Source organism: Enoplosus armatus, chromosome 2, assembly GCF_043641665.1.
Source record: "Enoplosus armatus isolate fEnoArm2 chromosome 2, fEnoArm2.hap1, whole genome shotgun sequence".
Lineage (NCBI taxonomy): Eukaryota > Metazoa > Chordata > Actinopteri > Centrarchiformes > Enoplosidae > Enoplosus > Enoplosus armatus.
In genome coordinates this window covers 8,371,906-8,392,159 of record NC_092181.1, presented here as the reverse complement: position 1 = coordinate 8,392,159, position 20,254 = coordinate 8,371,906, and the positions used below count along the sequence as shown (strand labels likewise).

General features: G+C 46.2%; 2 protein-coding genes across 2 annotated transcripts; one reads left to right on the top strand and one right to left on the bottom strand.

Moving 5' to 3' along the window:
• The first annotated feature begins 3,181 nt into the window (after positions 1–3,181).
• On the top strand, positions 3,182–6,947 carry LOC139303433 (scavenger receptor cysteine-rich type 1 protein M130-like). The gene is made up of 8 exons (XM_070927256.1): positions 3,182–3,191; positions 3,306–3,320; positions 3,524–3,844; positions 4,201–4,503; positions 5,001–5,333; positions 5,479–5,799; positions 6,555–6,593; positions 6,811–6,947. Exons 1-8 carry the CDS (start codon positions 3,182–3,184, stop codon positions 6,945–6,947), a joined length of 1,479 nt encoding a protein of 492 aa, XP_070783357.1.
• A 235-nt stretch (positions 6,948–7,182) lies between these two features.
• patl1 (PAT1 homolog 1, processing body mRNA decay factor) lies at positions 7,183–20,159 on the bottom strand. The gene is made up of 20 exons (XM_070919588.1): positions 20,101–20,159; positions 18,361–18,466; positions 17,297–17,509; positions 16,780–17,043; positions 15,612–15,700; positions 15,412–15,492; positions 15,056–15,256; positions 14,413–14,514; positions 13,110–13,196; positions 12,640–12,860; positions 12,383–12,527; positions 11,618–11,735; positions 11,386–11,483; positions 10,950–11,009; positions 10,684–10,829; positions 10,416–10,575; positions 9,407–9,532; positions 8,271–8,362; positions 7,940–8,089; positions 7,183–7,548 (listed from the first exon to the last, which is right to left on the bottom strand). The coding sequence occupies exons 1-20, from the start codon at positions 20,113–20,115 to the stop codon at positions 7,527–7,529; spliced, it is 2,496 nt and encodes an 831-aa protein (XP_070775689.1). The 5' UTR covers positions 20,116–20,159; the 3' UTR covers positions 7,183–7,526.
• Positions 20,160–20,254: the final 95 nt, after the last annotated feature.

Below are 20,254 nucleotides of genomic sequence, written 5' to 3'. Positions count from 1 at the left end.
CTTGTGCTCAAAACGCCCAATTACGGCATAAAATGTGACAATCTGAGACGTAGGAATATATAGTTAAAAGTGGGTTTCCCTTTACAATGGAGTGTTCCTGTTCACTGCACATGTTAAAACTTGTGGCCAGGAATGAAAACAAGGAAATAAGACTGGCCAATGCGCGTGCGAACAAATGTATTATTTTCCCAGCTACAGTTAACCTTTGAGATTGCAGGCTCCTGCAATCTCACAAACACAGAACAAGCTTCGCATGCCGGAGAAAAGGTCAATATGACCATCGGTCATGTTTGGCAAGGAGACAAGATACAGGCTGCAGCAACGACTGCGCAAACTAGTGCAAGCGACGGGTGCAGAGTACAGCCAAGTGGGCTACCAACACTGAACTCAGGTTCAGATTTGTGTTCAGAGCAACATTAAAAATGCCCCCCATCCGGCGTAGTTTAGCTCTCAGGTGGTCTTCAGCAGTAGTTTGGTGTTTTGTTCTGCTGACGATGGAGATCTCCAGTCTAAAGCCGGGAGAAAAACAATCCAGCCAGTCTACTGGTGAGTACCTGCGAGCCAGTTTAGTCTTTTATTCAGGTCCGTGCATTAGTAAAGAACATGTCGGACATGTTGGAGCACGGCACTTTACTGAAATACTGAAGTACACTTGTAGTGATTAGCCTACATGCAGTACGATGTGGTGTTTTGGAAATCAATCGAAGCATTTGCCTGACCAGGATGGACGCATGGAGGTGAGTGCTTGCAGGACTGACTCATTTTTATTGTTGTGCAAGACCAGAAACAAAGAAATACTGGAGAAATAGCTACATCTGGAGGAAGTTTGGGTGAATATGAATGAACTGACGGCAAAGACATTCAGAATATTTTCCATTTGATGAAGTGGTGCAGCCATAGAAAAACATGGACTACCAGTATCAGCAGATATTGTATGAGCTGTGGGAACTGTATTACTCACATTTAACCAGTCCAAATATTTGTATGTTAAAAGTAAATGTGAATGGCATGATGTGAATAAAAGGCAGCGGTTTCAAATGAATGAATTAGCCTTTTTTTGATATACTCTCAAATAGGGTATTTCATAAATCGCTCACATTTCTGAGAAGTGACTCTCCTGAGCGACATCCACCGCCTCACAGCTTTCTTGAATTTGGGACCACTGAAACCAAAAGTCAGAGCTTCAGCCGTTCTCCTTCCTCACCCAGGGCCTGCTGATGCTCGGCTGGCCGAGGGAGGCAGCCTCTGCTCCGGCAGGCTGGAGATGAAGCATCAGGGAGAGTGGAGAGCCCTGTGCATCAAGGACAAAGAGGCTGACACCGAGACTAAGGTCAGTTATGCGCAGGTGGCATGCCGGCAGATGGGTTGTGGCTCTGTAGTTTCCATAACACACAGCACCAACCACGCCGGCCAGCAGGCGGCATGGGAGGTCAATTTCACCTGCGAGGGCACTGAGTCCACCCTGAAGGCGTGCCAAGACACTACGCTGCGTGGAAATGTGCGGGGGAAAGATACTTCTGCCTCCGGTCTGGAGGTGATCTGCTCAGGTAATGCAGGAAAACCCCCCCAAAACATGTTGTATTTTCATGTCACATGTCGTAATACTTTCCACATTGCTCCAAATCACACAATACTCCTCCCCTCATCACGTTTTATCTGTGCTCCTGTCAAAACAGAAGAGTCGCATGAGACTGCAGCTTCCCCCAACACACCTTTTTTTAAAAAAGATTTCTGGTGCAAAGTCCAGTTTTTAATTCAAAGGGCAGGAAGTTTTCAAAGTTGGCAAAATGGTCAGAAAAGGCTCCTCCATATACAACCACTAAATGTGGAGGATAGAACATTATGATGCTCAGGAAACCCTTTACTTGTTAAGTCGATTAAAAAAAACAAAAAACGGAAACACTCGGCATTGTATTCATCCCGAAGCCACCAGGGGGCCCCCAAGCTGCCGTTTTAGCCTTTTTTTTCTGAGAAATGAAAATGGCCGATGTCTCTTGGTAGCCAATATAAAAAGCACCTGTATGCTCAAAAAAATCTATAAATCTATAAAAAAAACATTATTATTATAAAGATGCTGCAATGCCAAGTGGCTACTAGCCCTAGCTGATTCTGTACTACCATACAAGACCAGTGCCATGTCTTTATTTATGTCTTGGATGGAAAACAACACCCTGTCTGTCTTTAGAGTCCGTGAGGCTTGTTCGGGCGCCGGACGTTTGCACAGGCAGTGTGGAGGTGAAGGCTGATCAGGGTTGGGCCTCCGTGTGCGAGGAGGGATTCGACTCCGAGGCTCAACGGGTGGTCTGCAGGGAGCTCGGCTGTGGGCCTCCGGCCCGCTTTACGGGGCCATTTAGAAAAGAAGGAGAAGGGCTGGCCCTGTCCAAGCAGTTCCAGTGTAAAGGCAACGAGTCTCGTCTGGAGGACTGCGCCAGTTCAGCCCGCAACAACTGCAGACCAGCTCCTGGAGTTTCATGCAATAGTATGTAGTATCGCACGCAAGACCACAGCTTCTTGGTCCACATCCAGGTTCAGTAAAGCGTGACAGCTACCGTCAGGGGTGTGTGCAATGACTCTGTTGTTCTCTGTCCAGATCTTTATGACTTGAGACTGGCGGGAGGAGAAAATCACTGTGAGGGCACGCTGGAGGGGAAGCTCGCGGGAGAGTGGAGGCCCTTGAGCAACATGTGGTACTCCTGGAGACCAGCGGACTCTGCTGAGGTCTGCGGGCGGCTGGGCTGCGGAAATGTCATCGCGACATCAATAAGTAATTTCCAAAAAAGCCGACCTGTGTGGGAGCTGTCGATGAGCTGCGATCAACCTCGTCCCTCGTTCTGTAAATCGTGGAGAGGGAGTGGCTCGAGGTCAGTCATGACCCTGACTTGTTCAGGTAATAGTCAGACCAACAGCAAGTCCAGCAGGGCCAATTTCCTGCGATTCAATTCGTATTGAAATGGTCGAAGGCTATTTGCTTTCAATTTCAGTGTTTAAATTAACTTAATGAACTTGACTTCTTGTCTTCCCCCAGAGTCGGTGAGACTTGTAAAAGGGCCCAATAGATGCTCAGGCAAGCTGGAAGTGAAGTCGGGTTCGTCGTGGGTGTCAGTGTGCGATTCTTTCTTCGCCGTGGAGGCTGCCATAGTTACCTGTAGAGATCTTGACTGTGGGTTCCCTCACGATTACTATGGGAAGGAGTACGGCACCCATTTCCAAAACGCCTGGAATCCGGTCTTTAGGTGCGGTGGCAGCGAGAAGCATCTCGTGGACTGTCCCTCCACTGCGCTCAACGCCACAGAGGAGGCACTGAGCAAATGTGGCAACACGTACGTGACCTGCACAGGTAACGATCAAGGTTCTGAGGACTGAGGTTTTGTTTTCAGTTGAGTCACCAATTTGCGTGTCACAGGAATGAAACAATATAGAATTTGGGTCACTAAAGGTTTCATGCTTTGGATAATAGGCCCTTGCGACACTCACTACATATGAAAACATCTGACTCCCCTGACTCTTTGTTTTTCTTTTGCAGAACGTCCGCGGCAGCCCGTTCTCACCGTGTATTCCCCGCAAGGGCCCGTGTCCGGCAGTCGCTTGCAGATTGTCAAGGGCCACCGCTTCGCCATCTCTTGCTCCGCCTCTACCCTTTACAAAATACACTCCATCCGCCTACGATCTAGTTTTCACGATCAAAACCAGACTGAGCGCATCCAGACGCCCGCCGGCGAAGAGGCCGTCTTTATCTTTCCTGCCGCAGAGCATGCCCACCACGTGACCTACCAATGCGATTACAACTACAATTTCAGTTCAGAGGTCTTCTCTGTGCCGAGGACTGCCTACGTCACTGTGAAAGGTATAACCGGAGTTCATAGGATAGCGTGTCCAGTTAAAGTCATAGCTTTTCACCTCCTGTCTGAGGCTGTACTGAATGTTGATAACAAGTCAGTAGTAGGGAGGGAGGGGGTATCAAGATAAGTCAGTACAATATGTATAGACCAGTATTAGGACTAAGGATCTGGGTTTCCATGTGAGCATGTCTGAACAGCAGCTCAATGGACAGATGAATTGAATTGGGACATTTTGACGTTCCCTGGACTAATGAGGTGAAATCAACAGCCAGCACCGATGTCCCCCTGCACCTTTGACCTCTCATATGTGTCGATGGCTCGCAGGCCCTACACTGCTTTATAACTGACGATTCCACTGCAGAGCATGAGTACGTGAGGCTGGTGAGCGGAGACAGCCGCTGTGCCGGCAGGCTGGAGGTGGAGCAGCAGAGGGAGTGGAGAGCGGTGAGCCACCGTCACTCCTGGGGCCTGAAGGAGGCGGCCGTGGCGTGCAGGCAGCTCGGCTGTGGCTCCGCTGTCTCGACCGGTAGCCTGGACCACCAGACTGAAGCTCCGCCTGCGTGGCGCTTTTATTCCGACTGTGACGGCTCTGAGCGCGCACTGCTGGACTGTGGGACAGTGAGGAAGTGGCCTTCCTCTTCCGCTGTTGAAGTGGTCTGCTCAGGTGAGACCTGTGGCGGTGGTATTTTTACATTCAGCTGATGATGATTTGAGCACACTGATATTTGATGCAGTCAATACCTTTAGCATTGCTTTTATTGTGAAAGGCTGGTGTGCTGGTATCTGTTCACATTGGGGGGGGTCTAACATATACATGTACTTTGTCAGCACCACCTCTCCTTGTGTGCGCTCGTGCTCGTCATAGATTTTGGGCCCCATGAAAAGAGTGTCATTCAACACAACGCGGCTCACCTCCTTCTTCAGGCTGGAGCAGGGCCGGTCCATCGGGCTGCCGAGCCTGAAGCTTCATCTGCTGGGCTTGGTACCAGGCAGGGGCGGGGGCCACTGTTTGAGTATGAATGGCTTACGAAAGGGTTTGCCTGTGTTGATTAATGTTAGCTGAAAGAGGAGCCAAAGATGTTAAGCAACTGTGTGTCGGGCACTTCTGCACACACTTCTCTGCGTCACATCTCCAGTTTCTCTTTGTCCTATGCCTTGCAGGCATCCTGCTTCAGCCAAATATCTGGGCTGTTTTCTCTCTGCTGAGCGGGCCCTCTGTCGAACAGCAGCGGGACGTGCGGCTCTTGAGGGGCCACAGCTTCACCCTCAACTGCTCTGTGGAGCCGCAGTACCCCGGGGGTCACTTCAGCCTCGTCTTCGCTGGCCTCAACGAAACCCACAGCCTCACCCGGCCTGCCATCAATCACTCCGCCCGCTTCGTGTTTACCTCTGCAGACGACACCCACCAGGGGAACTACAGCTGTGTTTATCACAACTTTGTTTTCAACCGTAACTTCTCTTCTGAGAGCCAGAGCCTCTTTATCACTGTCCAAGGTAGGATAATGGAATTTTGTACAATTTCCTCATAGATTATACAGATATATTACATATATTATAAGATAAATAATTGTTAGATATAACTTCCTACTTACCTAACCCCTAACCCTTACCTGGGCTTTTCCTGTTAATCCCTGGCCAGAGCTTGAATATGTCAGGTTGGACGATGGAGTGCTCAGAGAGCACGACTTCAAGCCCTGCGCCGGCAAACTGTTGGTGTCCCAGGAGGACAAGTGGATGCCGCTGAGTGCAGAGTCCACAGTCTGGGACCTGAAGCACGCCTCTGTGGCGTGCAGACAGCTGGGCTGTGGCTCCGCCGTTTCAACCAAAGAGATTGATCTTCTCAAACGGGAACCCGTGTGGCGTTTCTTCTCCGACTGCGATGGATCCGAGTCCGCGCTGCTGGACTGTGGAGCTGTGAAGCCGTGGTTCTCCTCCTCTGCTGTTGAGGTGGTCTGCACAGGTGAGACATTAACAAGCCCTTGGTCCTTGTGGCACACTATCAACTCTCTAACCAGAGGCACTGCAATTCGACGATTTTATGACGAGGAAAGTTGCGGAGTCCCTCAGGGCTCAATACTGGGTCCATTGTCGTTCCGTCATTTGTTCATATTGCCTCAACGCCACATAATGTTATCACAATTACACTGATGACGCAGTTATACTTATCCTTGTCCCCTGGAAACCTAAACCCAGTTAAATTGCTGGTTTAATGCATCACAGACAGCAGAAGCAAATCTGCAATCCCAAAACGTCCTGCAGCTCAACAAAGACAAAATCGAAATTAGTGTTATGCGTGCTAAAACTTTTTTTAGAAACTTTTCCCTCTGAAAAGCACCACACTTGGTTGGTGATCTGGGTGTCATTTTTTATTATGACCTCTCAAGTATGAGGCTTCTTGTCTCATTCAGATGCTGAAAAACTTGTAATAACCAATTACAAAATGTTATTGCACCACAGCATACCTCTGACCTGCTTATCCAGTATGAACCTATCGGAGCTCTTAGGTTGCCTGGTTTTGGCCTTCTGGTTGTTCCAAGGGTTGAATCTGAAATTGGAGGAGTGGCTTTTGGTTTTACATCCTGGCAATACCTTCCCAGATTGCATCAGATGCACGTCAACGTTAACACTGTTAAGAGATTGAAACCATTCTTCCCCCCCCCCCCACCTCCTTTCCCTGCAAATGTAAAATTACTTTTTTGCACTGTCTCTCTTCAGGCCATCAGGGGGCGGCAGGCAAGAAACGAGGACATGAAGGTGGGTTGTTAAAAATCTGAATGGTCCTTATCCTGGAGACAGGCGGAGATGCAACACTTACAGTCTACATCAGTGTTTTATCATTGGAATTAAATGTATTCATTAACTGTGAAGGGTTTGTCTCAGTTATTAAGCATTTTGGTTTAGTATTTCGTGCCATTTATTCATTTGCATTAGTCTCAATGTATTTTGTAAAGCATTGTTTTTTTTTCTTCAGGATTCTCTTGTGATATTCAAATAAACAAAAACAACCTCACTGGAGTGCCCATATTCTTCTTCTGTGGTGGTAGACATAGAGAGACAGAACACTGTATTGAGCGTATGAACAAGGAGGATCCAGTTGATGTAACCTGACCTAGCAACAAATGCATAGAGCACTCAGCATTAACGGCTGCCATGTTTCTTCTTTTTTTTTTTGCTGCTGCATCAATTTGTCCATCGTGAGCCTGACAGTGTTAACATGGGTGCGATGCTAAAATCAGTGGAGTGCATTTCTAAAAAAAATAAATTCTAGCTACATTAAAATTGTTTAGGGTGTGTATAAGAAAAGAAACGAGTCCACATTTTTATATAATAGAAATACTTTTTAATTTGAAGGTTCATCACAGGCATAATCGTAAACAAGATATTTAAAAATGCAGATTTCATTTTTATCATCATTCAGACTGTCCGTCTCTCACACGCTCTCTGTGTCACTGTCGTACACACACATTCACGCTCACATACACACACACACACACACACACACACACACACACACGAGACTAAACCCAAAGAAAAACAAAAGTGACTAGAGATTCTGCTGGATTAAAATGATCCACCATGGATTCACCTCAAGCGCACGCACACACACACACACACGCTCTTCTGACGCGCACAAAAAGAAAGGTCTGCATCGAGTGGGGGAGGGGGTTGTGTTGATGTCTGTAACTTCTACCTGGACAAAGCAGAGATCCTGAGAAAGGCAAAGGACAAATTATTAGTTTTTAGTGAACGCGCTGGCCGTAATGCAAGCTCAGAACTCATCGGCTATCGTCCGGCGATTTAGCGTTTTATCAAACTCGGAACCCCAAAGATGAGCTTTTTTAAAAATGTATCTGTGTTCAATTCAAGCCAATGGATCCGGATATCTGCTGATTACGGAGGAAGCCCCGAAACATAAGCCGTTGCTCCCAGAGGCTAAATCGCCATCAGACGACAGCCAATGGGTTCCGAGATTGCTTCCGACACATCTCAGCGGTTTCCGCTAACAGGATCTACATGCAACCCAAATACATAATAGAAATAAGGCTCGTCCAACCAAAGCAACATGTCACTTTCTGGGTGTGTGTGCTGATGGAACTCACTGTAGCTTGTCCTGCAACAGCTCCAGCCTCTGCCGATCGACGTAGCGCGACAGGAGGGAGAGCAGGTTGGGAGGGGTGAAGAGGGGAGGAGAGAGGGATGAGGATGGAACGCTGAGCAACTCCCTCGTCACCGAAAACACCAGCTCAGTCCTGGACGGGTAGATAGAGGGGGTCGGTGTAGGTTGTTGGGGGAAGCAGCAGAAAGGGGAAAGAAAAAGTGTGAAGAGACGACGCCACAACATTTTTTCTCAGGGAACAAAGCCATTTTGGGAAACGTTCTTATGGCGGCGAGAGAAAAGCCGTTGACGTCACTGACACGCAAACAGCTTACCATCGATTGTCATCCATGAGTTGACAGTTGGGGTCGGAGCTCTGCATCCTCTCTCCTTCACTCAGGATCAGATACAGCAGTGTCACACCGAACTACACAGAGACAAACAGACAGGTGTGTGTAATGGATGCGTGTTTCATGCTTCGTTGGACTTTAAATTACAAGGCTGACATTGTCCTACGTTTTCCTGGTCTACAACTCCCATGAGGCCTCACTGATTACTGTACAAAAACTTTTATGGAGAAAACATTTTCTGGTTTTCCCTCCGAAGACAGACAGCTTCAAGTAACCGCTTGGATCTTTTTGGTTCTTTTGTATTATAGCTACCATTAGCTAGTTAGCCATGTGGCTAGAGGCCCTATTAGCTTGCTGACTACTGACCGAACTAGGAGCTTGAAGCACCGGGTGAGTGTTGGTGTTTAAACAGCTAGCACAGGAGCTTTGGACCTCCGGGAGGCGGCGGAGGTTTTCAGGCCTGGGCTTCGAGCTCCCAGTCCGGGCAGAGTCAGCTAGTTAATAGGACCGCTAGCTGCACAGCTAACTGAGCTAACTAGCTAACGGCAGCTGCAGTTAGCAGTAGTTAGTGATTACTTCAGCAACAAGTCATGCTGGGGGGCGTGGCTGAGTGCAGTGACTGTATAGTCCAACCTTCCGGAGGTTACCACTGAAGTGCTCGTTCTTTTGGACAACAATGGAGCTCTATGGCACAGAGGACTAAGATGTATCAGGTATTCACGCGCAGTACTTGTTAGCAGGACACATTCATTGTTGGTTTTGGTCTCTTCATGGAATTTGTTGTCAACAAGGAAAACACAGAAGATCGACAGCCTTATCCTTTCAAGTCGTGTAGGCACCAGTCTTCGTTCAAAGCTTGATGTTTGCACACAGGTACTGCCAGAGATACTGGTGTCAAGTCACTTTGTTGTTTTGGGACTGGACTCCAGTATTGATCGGACATCAGTACACACACCATTTGCTTCACTACAGTGCAGTGCAGCTCAGTTGGTTTGACCACTGGACAATATGTTGCAGCAAGAACATTATCTAATCAGTCTGACCAGAGGATTATCTTTCTTTCACGTTTGCTCTGAAGTTAATGGGTGACTTGATCAGTGTGTGTGTGTGTGTGTGTGTACCTTGTTGTGCAGTACTGTGGCCAGTTGGCCCTCGTTGCCCTGAAGCTCCTGGAGCAAGTCTGTGAGGGCGGAGCTCGACAATGACTGGATCACTGCAGAAACCGGCTCCACTAACCAGCACAGCACCTGAACAAGAGGATCAGAGACGGAGGATGAAAGGCAGCCGCCGGTAAACACAGTGCTCCGTCGCTGTGAAGTGTTTCATGGTTTATTAAACTGGGCCTATTTCGTTGTGCACGCTGTTGTACACAGCTCAAGTCCGTATTACATACCATCTAAACACAAAAGACAAGTGTTACAGATACATTATTAGGTCTTATTTCCTCAGATTGCCGACATGATGCTGTTTTTAATCGCACGATGCCAACACAGGGTTCTATAGTCACCTGAAACAAAGACCTCCTCTGCTAACATCATAAAAACTAATACACTTGTGTCATTCAGGGGGGAAAATATATATGTATTTATATAAAATGATTGCACAGTCCTCTGAATTTATTTTAGTTGGAGAAAGATGTCTTTATTATCTTTCTTATATCCAAGTCACAATTCTAAAAGATGCAATTTTCAAGTTTCAAGTGGTGTGATTTTCATAATAACTTGCTTACTAAAATGAAAGTGTAAGTTCAACATGTGATACACATGTGGGTCCTTGCTCAGAGCCTCCTCATCTCCTCAGAGACACGTGTGAGGAATTTGAATATCCTCGATCAATTTCAGGTTTGCGGGCCAGAGGATGGCGCATAATGAGCAGGAAAGTGCCCCCTCGCCTGACTGACAACACTACATCTACTTCACCAGCAGATGTCAGTCATGTTTCCTTTGATCATGTGTGTGCATGGATTTCACAGACACAAACACAGTGTTGTGGACGCCTGACTGCTCCTACATAGTAAGGATGACTGAATGTAAATGGAGGTCTATGCGGGAACACTGCGCTCAGAAGAGAGCTCTCCTCGCGGCCCTGGATCCGTGTGTGAAAACGACGTCGCAACCTGAAGATGGTTACCTGGTCCTGCTTGTCCTTCTTGGCCAGGGCGGCGAGGTTGCGGGCAATCGCCATGACAACGGCGGCGGCCTGGGGTGAGGGCAGTAAGGGGAGGAGCCTGGAGATGAGCCGCTTGCCCTTCCTCACGGACATGATCATCACACACTGCTCGTCACTCACTCTTATAAAAGAGGAAGATAATAATTAGTGCGTGTGGGTGGGCATGTCTTGTGTTTTAAGCATCTCTTCTCATTCAAAGTCAGCCTTTTAATCTATCCCTCCCTCCTACCTGTCGTCCCACTCCTTCTCCCTCAGAGAGTTGCACAGCTGCATGGTGTTGGTTTTATGCTGCTCCAGCAGAGCCTCCCTGTCCTCCTCTGGCGCCTGGACAAAACGTTTCTCAAAGTCTTGAACCTCCAGCAGCAAACTGTACATCTGGAGGACGGGGGTGGGACGGAGGGTCAGAGAGAAGTGTCGCAGAGACGTATTTAGGATGCAGGAGGATTTGATGCAGTTTGATTGAACATTTGACATGTACAGTCGTCCTAGTCCTACCTTTTCCACAGTGTAGAGGATCTGTCGCCTCTTATTCCAAACCTGCTTCTCTCTTTTCTCCTGGGGAGGTAGACAGACAGGCAGACAGTAAGGCAAACTGATCAAGAGGACATCAAAACAGAGCAGGAAAAAAAAATACCTCAAGTAGCGCGTAGAGTAATGACTAAACCGAGAAATATTCAAGAAAGAGCAGAGCAAAACAGGAAGGACTGCACGAAAAAACCATGATATCGACCACTTGTGAGCCGACCTATCACAAGGAAGCTGACTGGCTTTTCGGTCCACGTGACCAGGCAAACAAATCAGTGTTTTTTTTTTACAGTTCTTACAGAGAGCTGCAGCGACAGCGATGTAAACTCAGCACCTCCTGCAAGCTGCTTCTCAGTGAACAGTGAAGACCCAGAACATTGTGTGGCAATGAAACATGCAAACGGACCTCATCGTCCGTGCGAGTCGTCACCACAGCGTCGATCATCTTGCGGGGGTTGTTGACACTGGAGACCGTCAGCTTACCCAGGGAGCCTGCGAACTGAACTGTTGACAAAACGTCACAAATGTCAACACTCAATGAAGCAGAAGTCTCCAGTATCGCGCGCGCGCGTGTGTGTGTGTGATTCACACACTATGGAAGTGCAGATAATATTCTGGTGTGTTCTGTTGTCCTTTACCTGGTCTGTACGTGTGTTCGACCTTGGCGACCTGTGGAGTGATCAGTTTGGTGGTGTGTTCCTTCTTGCTGCTGTCTCTCTCTCTTTCCTGACGTTTCTCCATCTTTTCATAGTAGTTCTACATGTGCAAACACACACACACACATTCATGTTGATTAAACTCTATGAATTAATGATTCACAAATGAGTTCAAACTATCAAAAATGAAGAAGATGACGTCTTCAGGAAACAGCAAAACAATAAATCCTCACATCAGAGACCACGTCTACATTAAGCCGTCTACATTTTTAATTGTCACTACTGTTGTCTTTTTGACATCTGTCGAAAAAATGAATGGATTAATTGAGTACTTGTTTGAGAAAAAAGGAGGTTGCAAATAGACCCTCACCAATAGTGAAACTCAAAAGACACTTTTGGGATATTTCTCACTATTTTTGTGACATTTTACCGACTAAATGATGAACCACAAAAAACAGAATAACAGCAATCGTTAGTTGCAGCCCTAATTAGCTCACTGAAATTACATACACCCCCATCTGAACTGATTAAAAAGAGTATTCCGGTATTTTTAAACAAAGTTTTGGAATTGGTCCAGTATATCGCCTCAGCCGGCCGCCACAAACGGGCCCGCAACTTAATACTTGCGGAGATCCTTTTTAACCCGAAACACTGTCGTCCTTCTGCAACAACTCACCTCTCGCAAGATTTTAGAGCGAGACTTATGTTTCTCATTAAACAAAAAGGGTAACTACATACAAAACCAACCTGATAGTAGTAGTCATCCAGGTATGGGTCGGTACTTTGCAGCTGCATCATCTGGATCTTGGTTACCCATTCCTTCTCTTTCTGGGTCATCAGGTTACTGTAGGGGTCCCTGCTACGGCGGTCCCCTCCAGTCCTGCCACGGTCCCTAGAGGGAGGTAAAGAGAAAAAGGTGACATTGGTCTACTCAGTGGCCTCTTGTAACTGAAAGGGGCATTCAGCTGTTTAGGGTAATGTAGTGTAAATGTAATGTTCCTTACCCTCCTCGGTTCTGCATGCGCTGGGTGAGCATACGGCGGTGCTGGGGGTGGAGGTGGGTGGTGTTGTGTCGGATTGGTGGCGTGTGGTTGGGGGGGCCGTGAGGGGGCGGCGGGCCCATTCGGTGACCGTGTGGAGGAGGGGGGCCCCCGAAGAACGGCCTGAAACCGCCACCGCTTGGTAACAAAGGAGGCGCTGGACCACCGCGGGGAAAACCAGCCACCTGGGGGGAGGGGGAGAGATTCATAAGATTTAGGAGTGAACTGTCAAAATTGTCAGTACTACTGAGAAGCAGCTTCTTGACCTTCTGCCCCTCATAGTGGGGTTGCCAGGTTTGCATAATGTGTTAAGTCTGAACAAACCCCAAGCCTGGGAGTTATCTGCATCTTAACAATCTAAAAGAGACTGTGTGTGTGTGTGTGTGTGTGTGTGTGTGTGTGTGTGTGTGTGTGTGTGTGTCTATGGTACCAACCTGAGAGTTGAGCAGCTGGGCCCGTTGGATTTGAGACAGGACCGGACCAACGCCAGGAGGAAACGGACCGCGGCACAGCGGAGAGTTCTGACCAAAAACAAGCAAATAGAAACTTAAATACTTCGGAATAAAGGACAATGGAAGTTGGTTTGTCTCTCTCGTCTTATTGCCCCCCTCTCTCTATATTTTTTTTGGGAAGACATATTACATACAGACATGCAACTGGTAGATCAATAGCACTTGCATGTCTGTGTAAATATCAAATTACCGCCAGCAGCCGGCAAACTTGGCTCAGAGAACAGGACAGCTAGTCTGCCTCTGTTGGAAGCTTAGAAAATCAGCACCTCCAAAGCTCACTAACTAACACTTTAGATCTTGTTTGTTTACTCCTCTAAAATACGAGTGTAGAACTGACAATTTGTCATTTTACGGGGAGCTATGTGTCAAACTAGTTCTTTGCCAGGACCAGTTGCCAGGCAATCAGCAGAGACACTGGTCCCGGCCAAGACAGTCGCTCGGCACATAACCCTTCCGTAAATCGGCAATTAATATCAAATAAAAACTAGAATCACCGCCCTGTTGTTGTATGTCTGGAAGTTGTCACTATTTTGATGATACATATGTATTAGATTCCAGTGAATATACATTGTCGAACTGATTAATGAAGGATTATCATAGATGTATTGGCTGAACAGGTCCACATGTACTTGATTACTATGTGCAGTTATTGTTTACTCGTCATGTCGTCCAAGTCAACGTGTGTCGTCCAATTCACTCTTAAATTATGGCTAAAAAGCTATTTTGTCAAAAGTGTCACCTATTCAGTGTCCATCAAATCTCGAGTTATGGCCAATAACAGGTTTTGTGAGGTCACAGTGACCTTTGACCACCAAATTCTAATCGGTTCATCCTTAAGGGTTCCTGAGAATGCAACAGACAAAACAACCCAAAAACATAATTAAAATCTTCATATGCCAACACAACATGGGCGCCATGAAAAGCTTAGACCATGATGTGATAAGGACGATTTTATCATTTTACAAATGAAATTTTAAATGAAGGCCCTTTATTGTAGGACAACAAATCAGGACAGCTCGTGCCATGAAACAGAACACATTACTTAAAGAAAATACGTTTGCAGACCCAATATTCAAACTGTTCAAGGGTGAAATAATAGAAACCCTTTTGTTGACTTGGGTTGTGTCGTTTAAACTAAAAGAGGAAGCCCCCCGGACGTTCTTTGACTTAACGTGCGTGCAAAAGATATGCCGAGGGGAGAACAGGCGGAGAGGGAAAAACTCACAGCTATATTGAGGAGGGTGTTGGGTGACAGGCGCTCAGGGAAAGGAGGAGGGTATCTGTGCTGGACCGGAGCTCTCACATGAACTGCCGTGGGATGGTGGATCTACACATACACACAGATACAGATGCGCGGACACACACACACACAGATGCGCGGACACACACACACACACAGATGCGCGGACACACACACACACACACACACACGCGCGGACACACACACACACACACACACACACACACACACACACACACACACACACACACACACACACACACACACACACACACACAAACACACAAACACACACAGGGTTAACAGAGGCAAAGCTAACTACATGCAATATCAGCATTGTAACTACTACAACCACTGAGACTGCTAAACACACTATGATGGGGCTAACTGACAACCCCAACTAGATACTATATAACTTCATGACTTACTGATATAAATACTATATCTGTTAAGCCCCCATAGGTAAAGTTAAACATTTCTGGCTTTAGGTATACAATAAAAACACTTGTGCCCTTACTGTTTATTCAGTCCTTGGAAACAGTTAAACAAAAAAAAAGAAAGGGCAATGATGGAGGAAAAATATCAGTAAGGAAACGCTGTAGAGTGAGTAAAACAGTCCGCTATTCACCTGATGATTCAGGGCGTGGCTCATTGGCTGTTTGGGCGGGGTCCCAATGGGCACTGCCCTCACCGGAGGGGAGCCAATCACAGGGGAAGAAGAGCGCGGAGGCGGGACCCTCTCGGACAAATCCCGTCCTTCATCATTCCTACCCTGAGGAGGTCGTTTTGGAAGGCCCACCTCCTTGATTATAGACATTAGTGGACTATCCTGAAGGGAAGGAGGGCGGTAAATAAAATATTAGAAAAACTTAGAGATGAATATTGAGGCCAGAAATGACTGCAATGCATGCAAGCTGAGGATAAGATGTTAAAGTAGACGTGGATGCCCAGTGTTTTGAAGAAGCGTGAGTGAGTGTCCCTCACCTCCATGTGTGTAACCAGTCCAGGGTTGACACTGACCGGCCCAAAACCCATACTGTTCTCCCAGATACTGTGAGAGTTCATCTAAGAGAGATGGGGAGATGGAATTCATATAAGGTGACTGCATCTTTACCAACTACTTTGCAGGCTTTAAATAAAATACTGGTATACAGAATAGTATAGAGATAATTAAAAACACTAACCTGTCCCATGGGAGCAGTCCCTCTGCGCAGCAAGTGCTGCTGCTGTTGGTAGCTGAGCATGGATGAGGGAGGAGGGCCAGGAGGGAGGCCTGGAGTAGTGTAGAGTACAACAGAACACAGCAGATTTCAGTAAAACAGGGCCAATACATTGAATTGAGTAGCTAAAAATAGGCCATTGTGTCTGAAGGTACATTTTCCTCATAAAACATCTGCGCTCGTTTTATGCTGAGACTACTTTGAGTGTTATAAAGCACATGGTGACAAAGCAAGATCGATAGAGCTGTATAATCTTGGCTAAACAATGACACCCCTGCGCTGTTTGGACTGAACAAAGTGCAACGGTGAATTATTGACAAAATAATTCACCGTACAAAACACCAAATGAGGGATTTTATTTGGAAAGAATTATGGTCATCCCTCCAGTAGAGTTGGAGAAGATTTCACAAGGAGCACTGAAGCTGTTCTGGAGGCTCGTGGTGGAATATCACCTTACTAAGAGGCTTTACGTAGGGCTGGGCAATATGGCTTATAAATAACATCGATATTTTTAGGCTATGGCGTGATATACAATATATATCTCAATATACACATTTTCTCTAAAATAACATGCTGTAAATTCTCAAATAGTGCAGAATTGATGCTTAGCTGTAGATTGAACTACCCAACAGTATATAAAGTGCTTCAAATTAGCACAACCATAACCATCTACAACAGTAAAATGCAGCAGTACAATAGTAAAACACTGACAGGGATCATTTTACTGCGCAATGACTACTAGAACCTTTACTTAGGTGGAGTATTTCTAAAGTGGGGTATTAGTACTTTTTGCTTAAGTAAGGACCTGATCCCTCTCCCACCTCTGGTTAGCACACCCCCAGCCTAACTGCACCTTTACGGAAGGTGGCCTTGTGGGTAACCTGTGTGTGACTAGTCTAGCGGGTTTGTTGTGAAAGTGAAAGTCTTTCCAGGTGTGTGAGGGGGAGTTACGTTACTGTAGTTACTGAAAGTCTGTGTAGGAGTAAGGCTAAAGTCAATTAAAATACAGCTTTTCACATAGTTAGGTGAGAATTATGAGTTGGTAATGTGCGATGGTTAAGTTGTTTATCTGATTGATAACTGATGTCACCAATACAATTTTTATTTTATATTATTATTATATCATTCTCACCTGAAGTGGAGGGCCCAGGAGGCAGCTGGTGCTGGGGGTGATGGGGAAGCTGGTGTGGTTGAGTGGGATGCGGGATGGAGGAGGGCTGGGGCAGGACTCTGGGTCGTTCCAGCCCCTGCAGTGCGGACAGGCTGGATCCTGAAGAACTGGGGGATGGACTGGGCCTCTCGGCTGCCCCTACCCCAGCGATGGCCGGGTCGGCCTCCAGGATGAGTCTGGCCAAGGATTCGGCCAAGTCGCCTCCCCCTCCTCGATCCTCAACATCTGAAACGACAGTGTGATTTAGGATTTTCCAACAGGGGTATTGTTGCTCCCCACATTATAGCTCAAACAATCTGTCAGCAGCAATTCCGTTCAGTTATCCAATCAATGTGGTCCGTTGATAAGCAGACCAAAAAAAAAAAAAATGTCTCAAAACCTGAAAATTACCAAAAAGTAGAGTACTGCATCTGGCAGAGAAATGAACAGGATTACAGTGTTCACTCAGTCTTTCACTCACATTCCTTCAATCACTGACCTGGTGGAGGCAGTCCAGAGGAAGATGAGGAGAATTTGAGTGAAGGGAGGGAAGATGGAAGGGGGAGATGGCCCGCAGAGGACGGGAGACGGGTGGAGGACGAGTCCCCTCCATCCGATTCTCCCCCCATCCCTCCTACTCCCAGCCCGGCTCCTAGCTCGTCCCTCTCATCGAGCTCAGCGAGGCGTTTGTGTTCCTCCTGCCAATCGTCATCTGGAAGAGCAGAGGAGCCAGAGAGTGGTTGTTTGTTCTATGCATATCAATCAATCAATCACCTGAGGTGCAATCTTACATACAGTTCTAGAGACAAGTTAGTCCAATTGTTTTTTTTGGCTTATAATAATATCGACAAATTGTCTCAAAGGTGATTGCACAATCACAATGGTAATGTAGTGTGCTCACGAAGGTGACTAACAACAATAATGAACGTCTAAAGACATGATACAATCGTTGCCATCATCAAAGTGGAACCTGGAGGACCTGATTCATTTGAATATGCCATTTTACTAAAATTGTTTTAATTCAAGTCAACATAATCAAAAGGAGGTACATGAATAATTAACTTGTGTCACAAATATTGATTGGGCAGATAAATAACTAAGCGTATGAAGGAGAATAAACCAAGTTTTAACTTGAATTCTGAGGGGAAAACCCCCACCCCACAGTTTATGTCTGACGTTTGGTATCATATGTGCTTATGTTTGGTTTTTGAAAATATGTTATTGATTTATAAAATACCCTATGGCAACCCCCAAAGACCAGGTGTGAACATGTTTCATTCAGATGCGATTTGTGCTTGTGGGTGGAGGTGACACTTAAAAGCTTTCTGGCTGAGAAAAAACTACAAAAACCTACGTACTCAAAACACTACATGTTGTATAGCTGCACGATAATCTGGTCTATTGATGTTGATCAGACATTTTTGAGATTGAATAAAGAATCTTTTTAAGATTTTTTTTTTTTTTAGATGAGGCCACTTTCTTTAAACTGTGCACATTAAAAATTGTGTAATTATGAATGAGCATAGGAGCACATTTCAAATATATATTTTGCACATGACTCACCGATGGCCCCAGCCCCGAAGGTATCGTCGTTGAACTGATCAATTTCATCTTCCTCTTCTACCGGTCCCTCGTCTTCCTCCTCCAACGTACAGTCTTCATCCAGGGACTGCAAAGACAGCAAAAGGATCGGCATGAGAGGAAGGTGGGAAGGAGGCGGGACATGGAGACGTGGTCGAGGAGTGGGGAAAAGAAAGAGATGGAGGTTAGAGAGAAGCTTAAATGGTGAGACGGGAAAGTAAATGTACCTTGAAACTTGAGGGAAAGGGAGAGGAACGGGGAATAATGACATGAATGAGATACTATTTCAGCACACGTGATTCCCGTGCACTGAGGAGTTGGGACTCTGATTAGGGTTCAATTCCAAATTTGCAAGAACCAATAATTTGTTAAGACATCTGATTTCGAATCTTTAACTTTGAATGTGCAGAAAGTTTTGATACCAGGTTGGACCTCAAGTCTCTGAAATAACGATGCTCTTTTTTTTTTCTCCGTACCTAACCATTTAGAAAGTTGTATATCTGCAGATTAAAAAGGCAAATTATGTAGAGGGCCAGTTTAAGAAGAGACTGAAGGGTTACTGCATCACCACACAGGTGATTAATACTGTATATTAGCCATTTGCCAACTTAGGTCATATTTGCCAGCTTGCCTCTGTGTTTCTTAAAATACAAACAAAGACCACGGGCTCTCAAAAGTGCAATAATACACTATAAATGTGTATGGACATTTTGGACACACTAACAAAATGTTAGCTTCACTAGCAAAATTAACCATCAATCTGCTGCTGCTAATGCCATATAGACCATAGTAATAAGTGTGGCATTGATTTAATTTTAGACCCAACCGGAGGCGTTGAACCTGTGAAAGATCTTTAAAGCGAGCGAGTGTAATAATTAGGAGCCAAAAACATTTACCTTGGATCAGCTAGCATGACAAAATGTCAAGTATGTTAGCATTAAGCTGACGCAGAGGCCAAAGTGTGCTTAATTGGTTTTAAGAAATAAAAATTTAGTTGATAGAAAATTCAGTTTGACTAGTCCAACTAGTCCAACTACACAAGTTAATTATAGGTTAACGTACATAGGAGGGACTTTGTAAATACCTTAACGGAATAGCCTATTAGCCTAACACATTAGCTGGCAAAATTAAGCAGTGACCGAGCATGGTTTCCCCCTCTCTGGGAAAAACATCACAGTGTAGCAGATTAACTCGAGGCATTGTTAAACATTTAGGTAACGTTACATGTACCGTAAATCCCTGTAAACTACTAACGTTAACTCTAAGTTTAAATAACGTGAATGAACAGAACTCAGGACTTCTTCTCCAGGACCCTACGGCACTCTGCGGGTAGCAAGAGTTAGCCAAAATGCTAACGCTGACGTTACATCACGCAGGTCCCACGTCGATGGAAAACTGCTGCCCTAAAGCTCACCCATATGATACCGTCTGGACACCGCGTATGTAACTATCCTTTCGTACCGGAGATTCACTCATGAGACAATAAGCTCATCCTTGTCACCAGGGGAAGGCAGCGTTCACCTCCCCTCCGGCTCATGTCACCAGGCAAGAGGTCTGCTTCACAGGCCGCCAACCGCATTGAATTTGGCAGGCGCATAAACAATAGACAGCATTCACCCTACAAATCACGCGCAGTCTGGAATCGCTGCCTGCTCTCTTTAAAACATCTGCAATTGCCTTCGGGAAATGGTGCGTGGCTTTTGGAGGGGGCACAATACTCACCTGAAATCGAAACATCTATCTTTAGGCTTTCGGGAAAAGAAGTGCATCGGGAGTGAGGCGGCGCGCAAATGACGCAGTCGGGGACGTCCACTTGAATGTGCGTTACGGAACGGCGTGCGCGAGCACGCACTTGGGCACGGACCGAGGCGGCGCC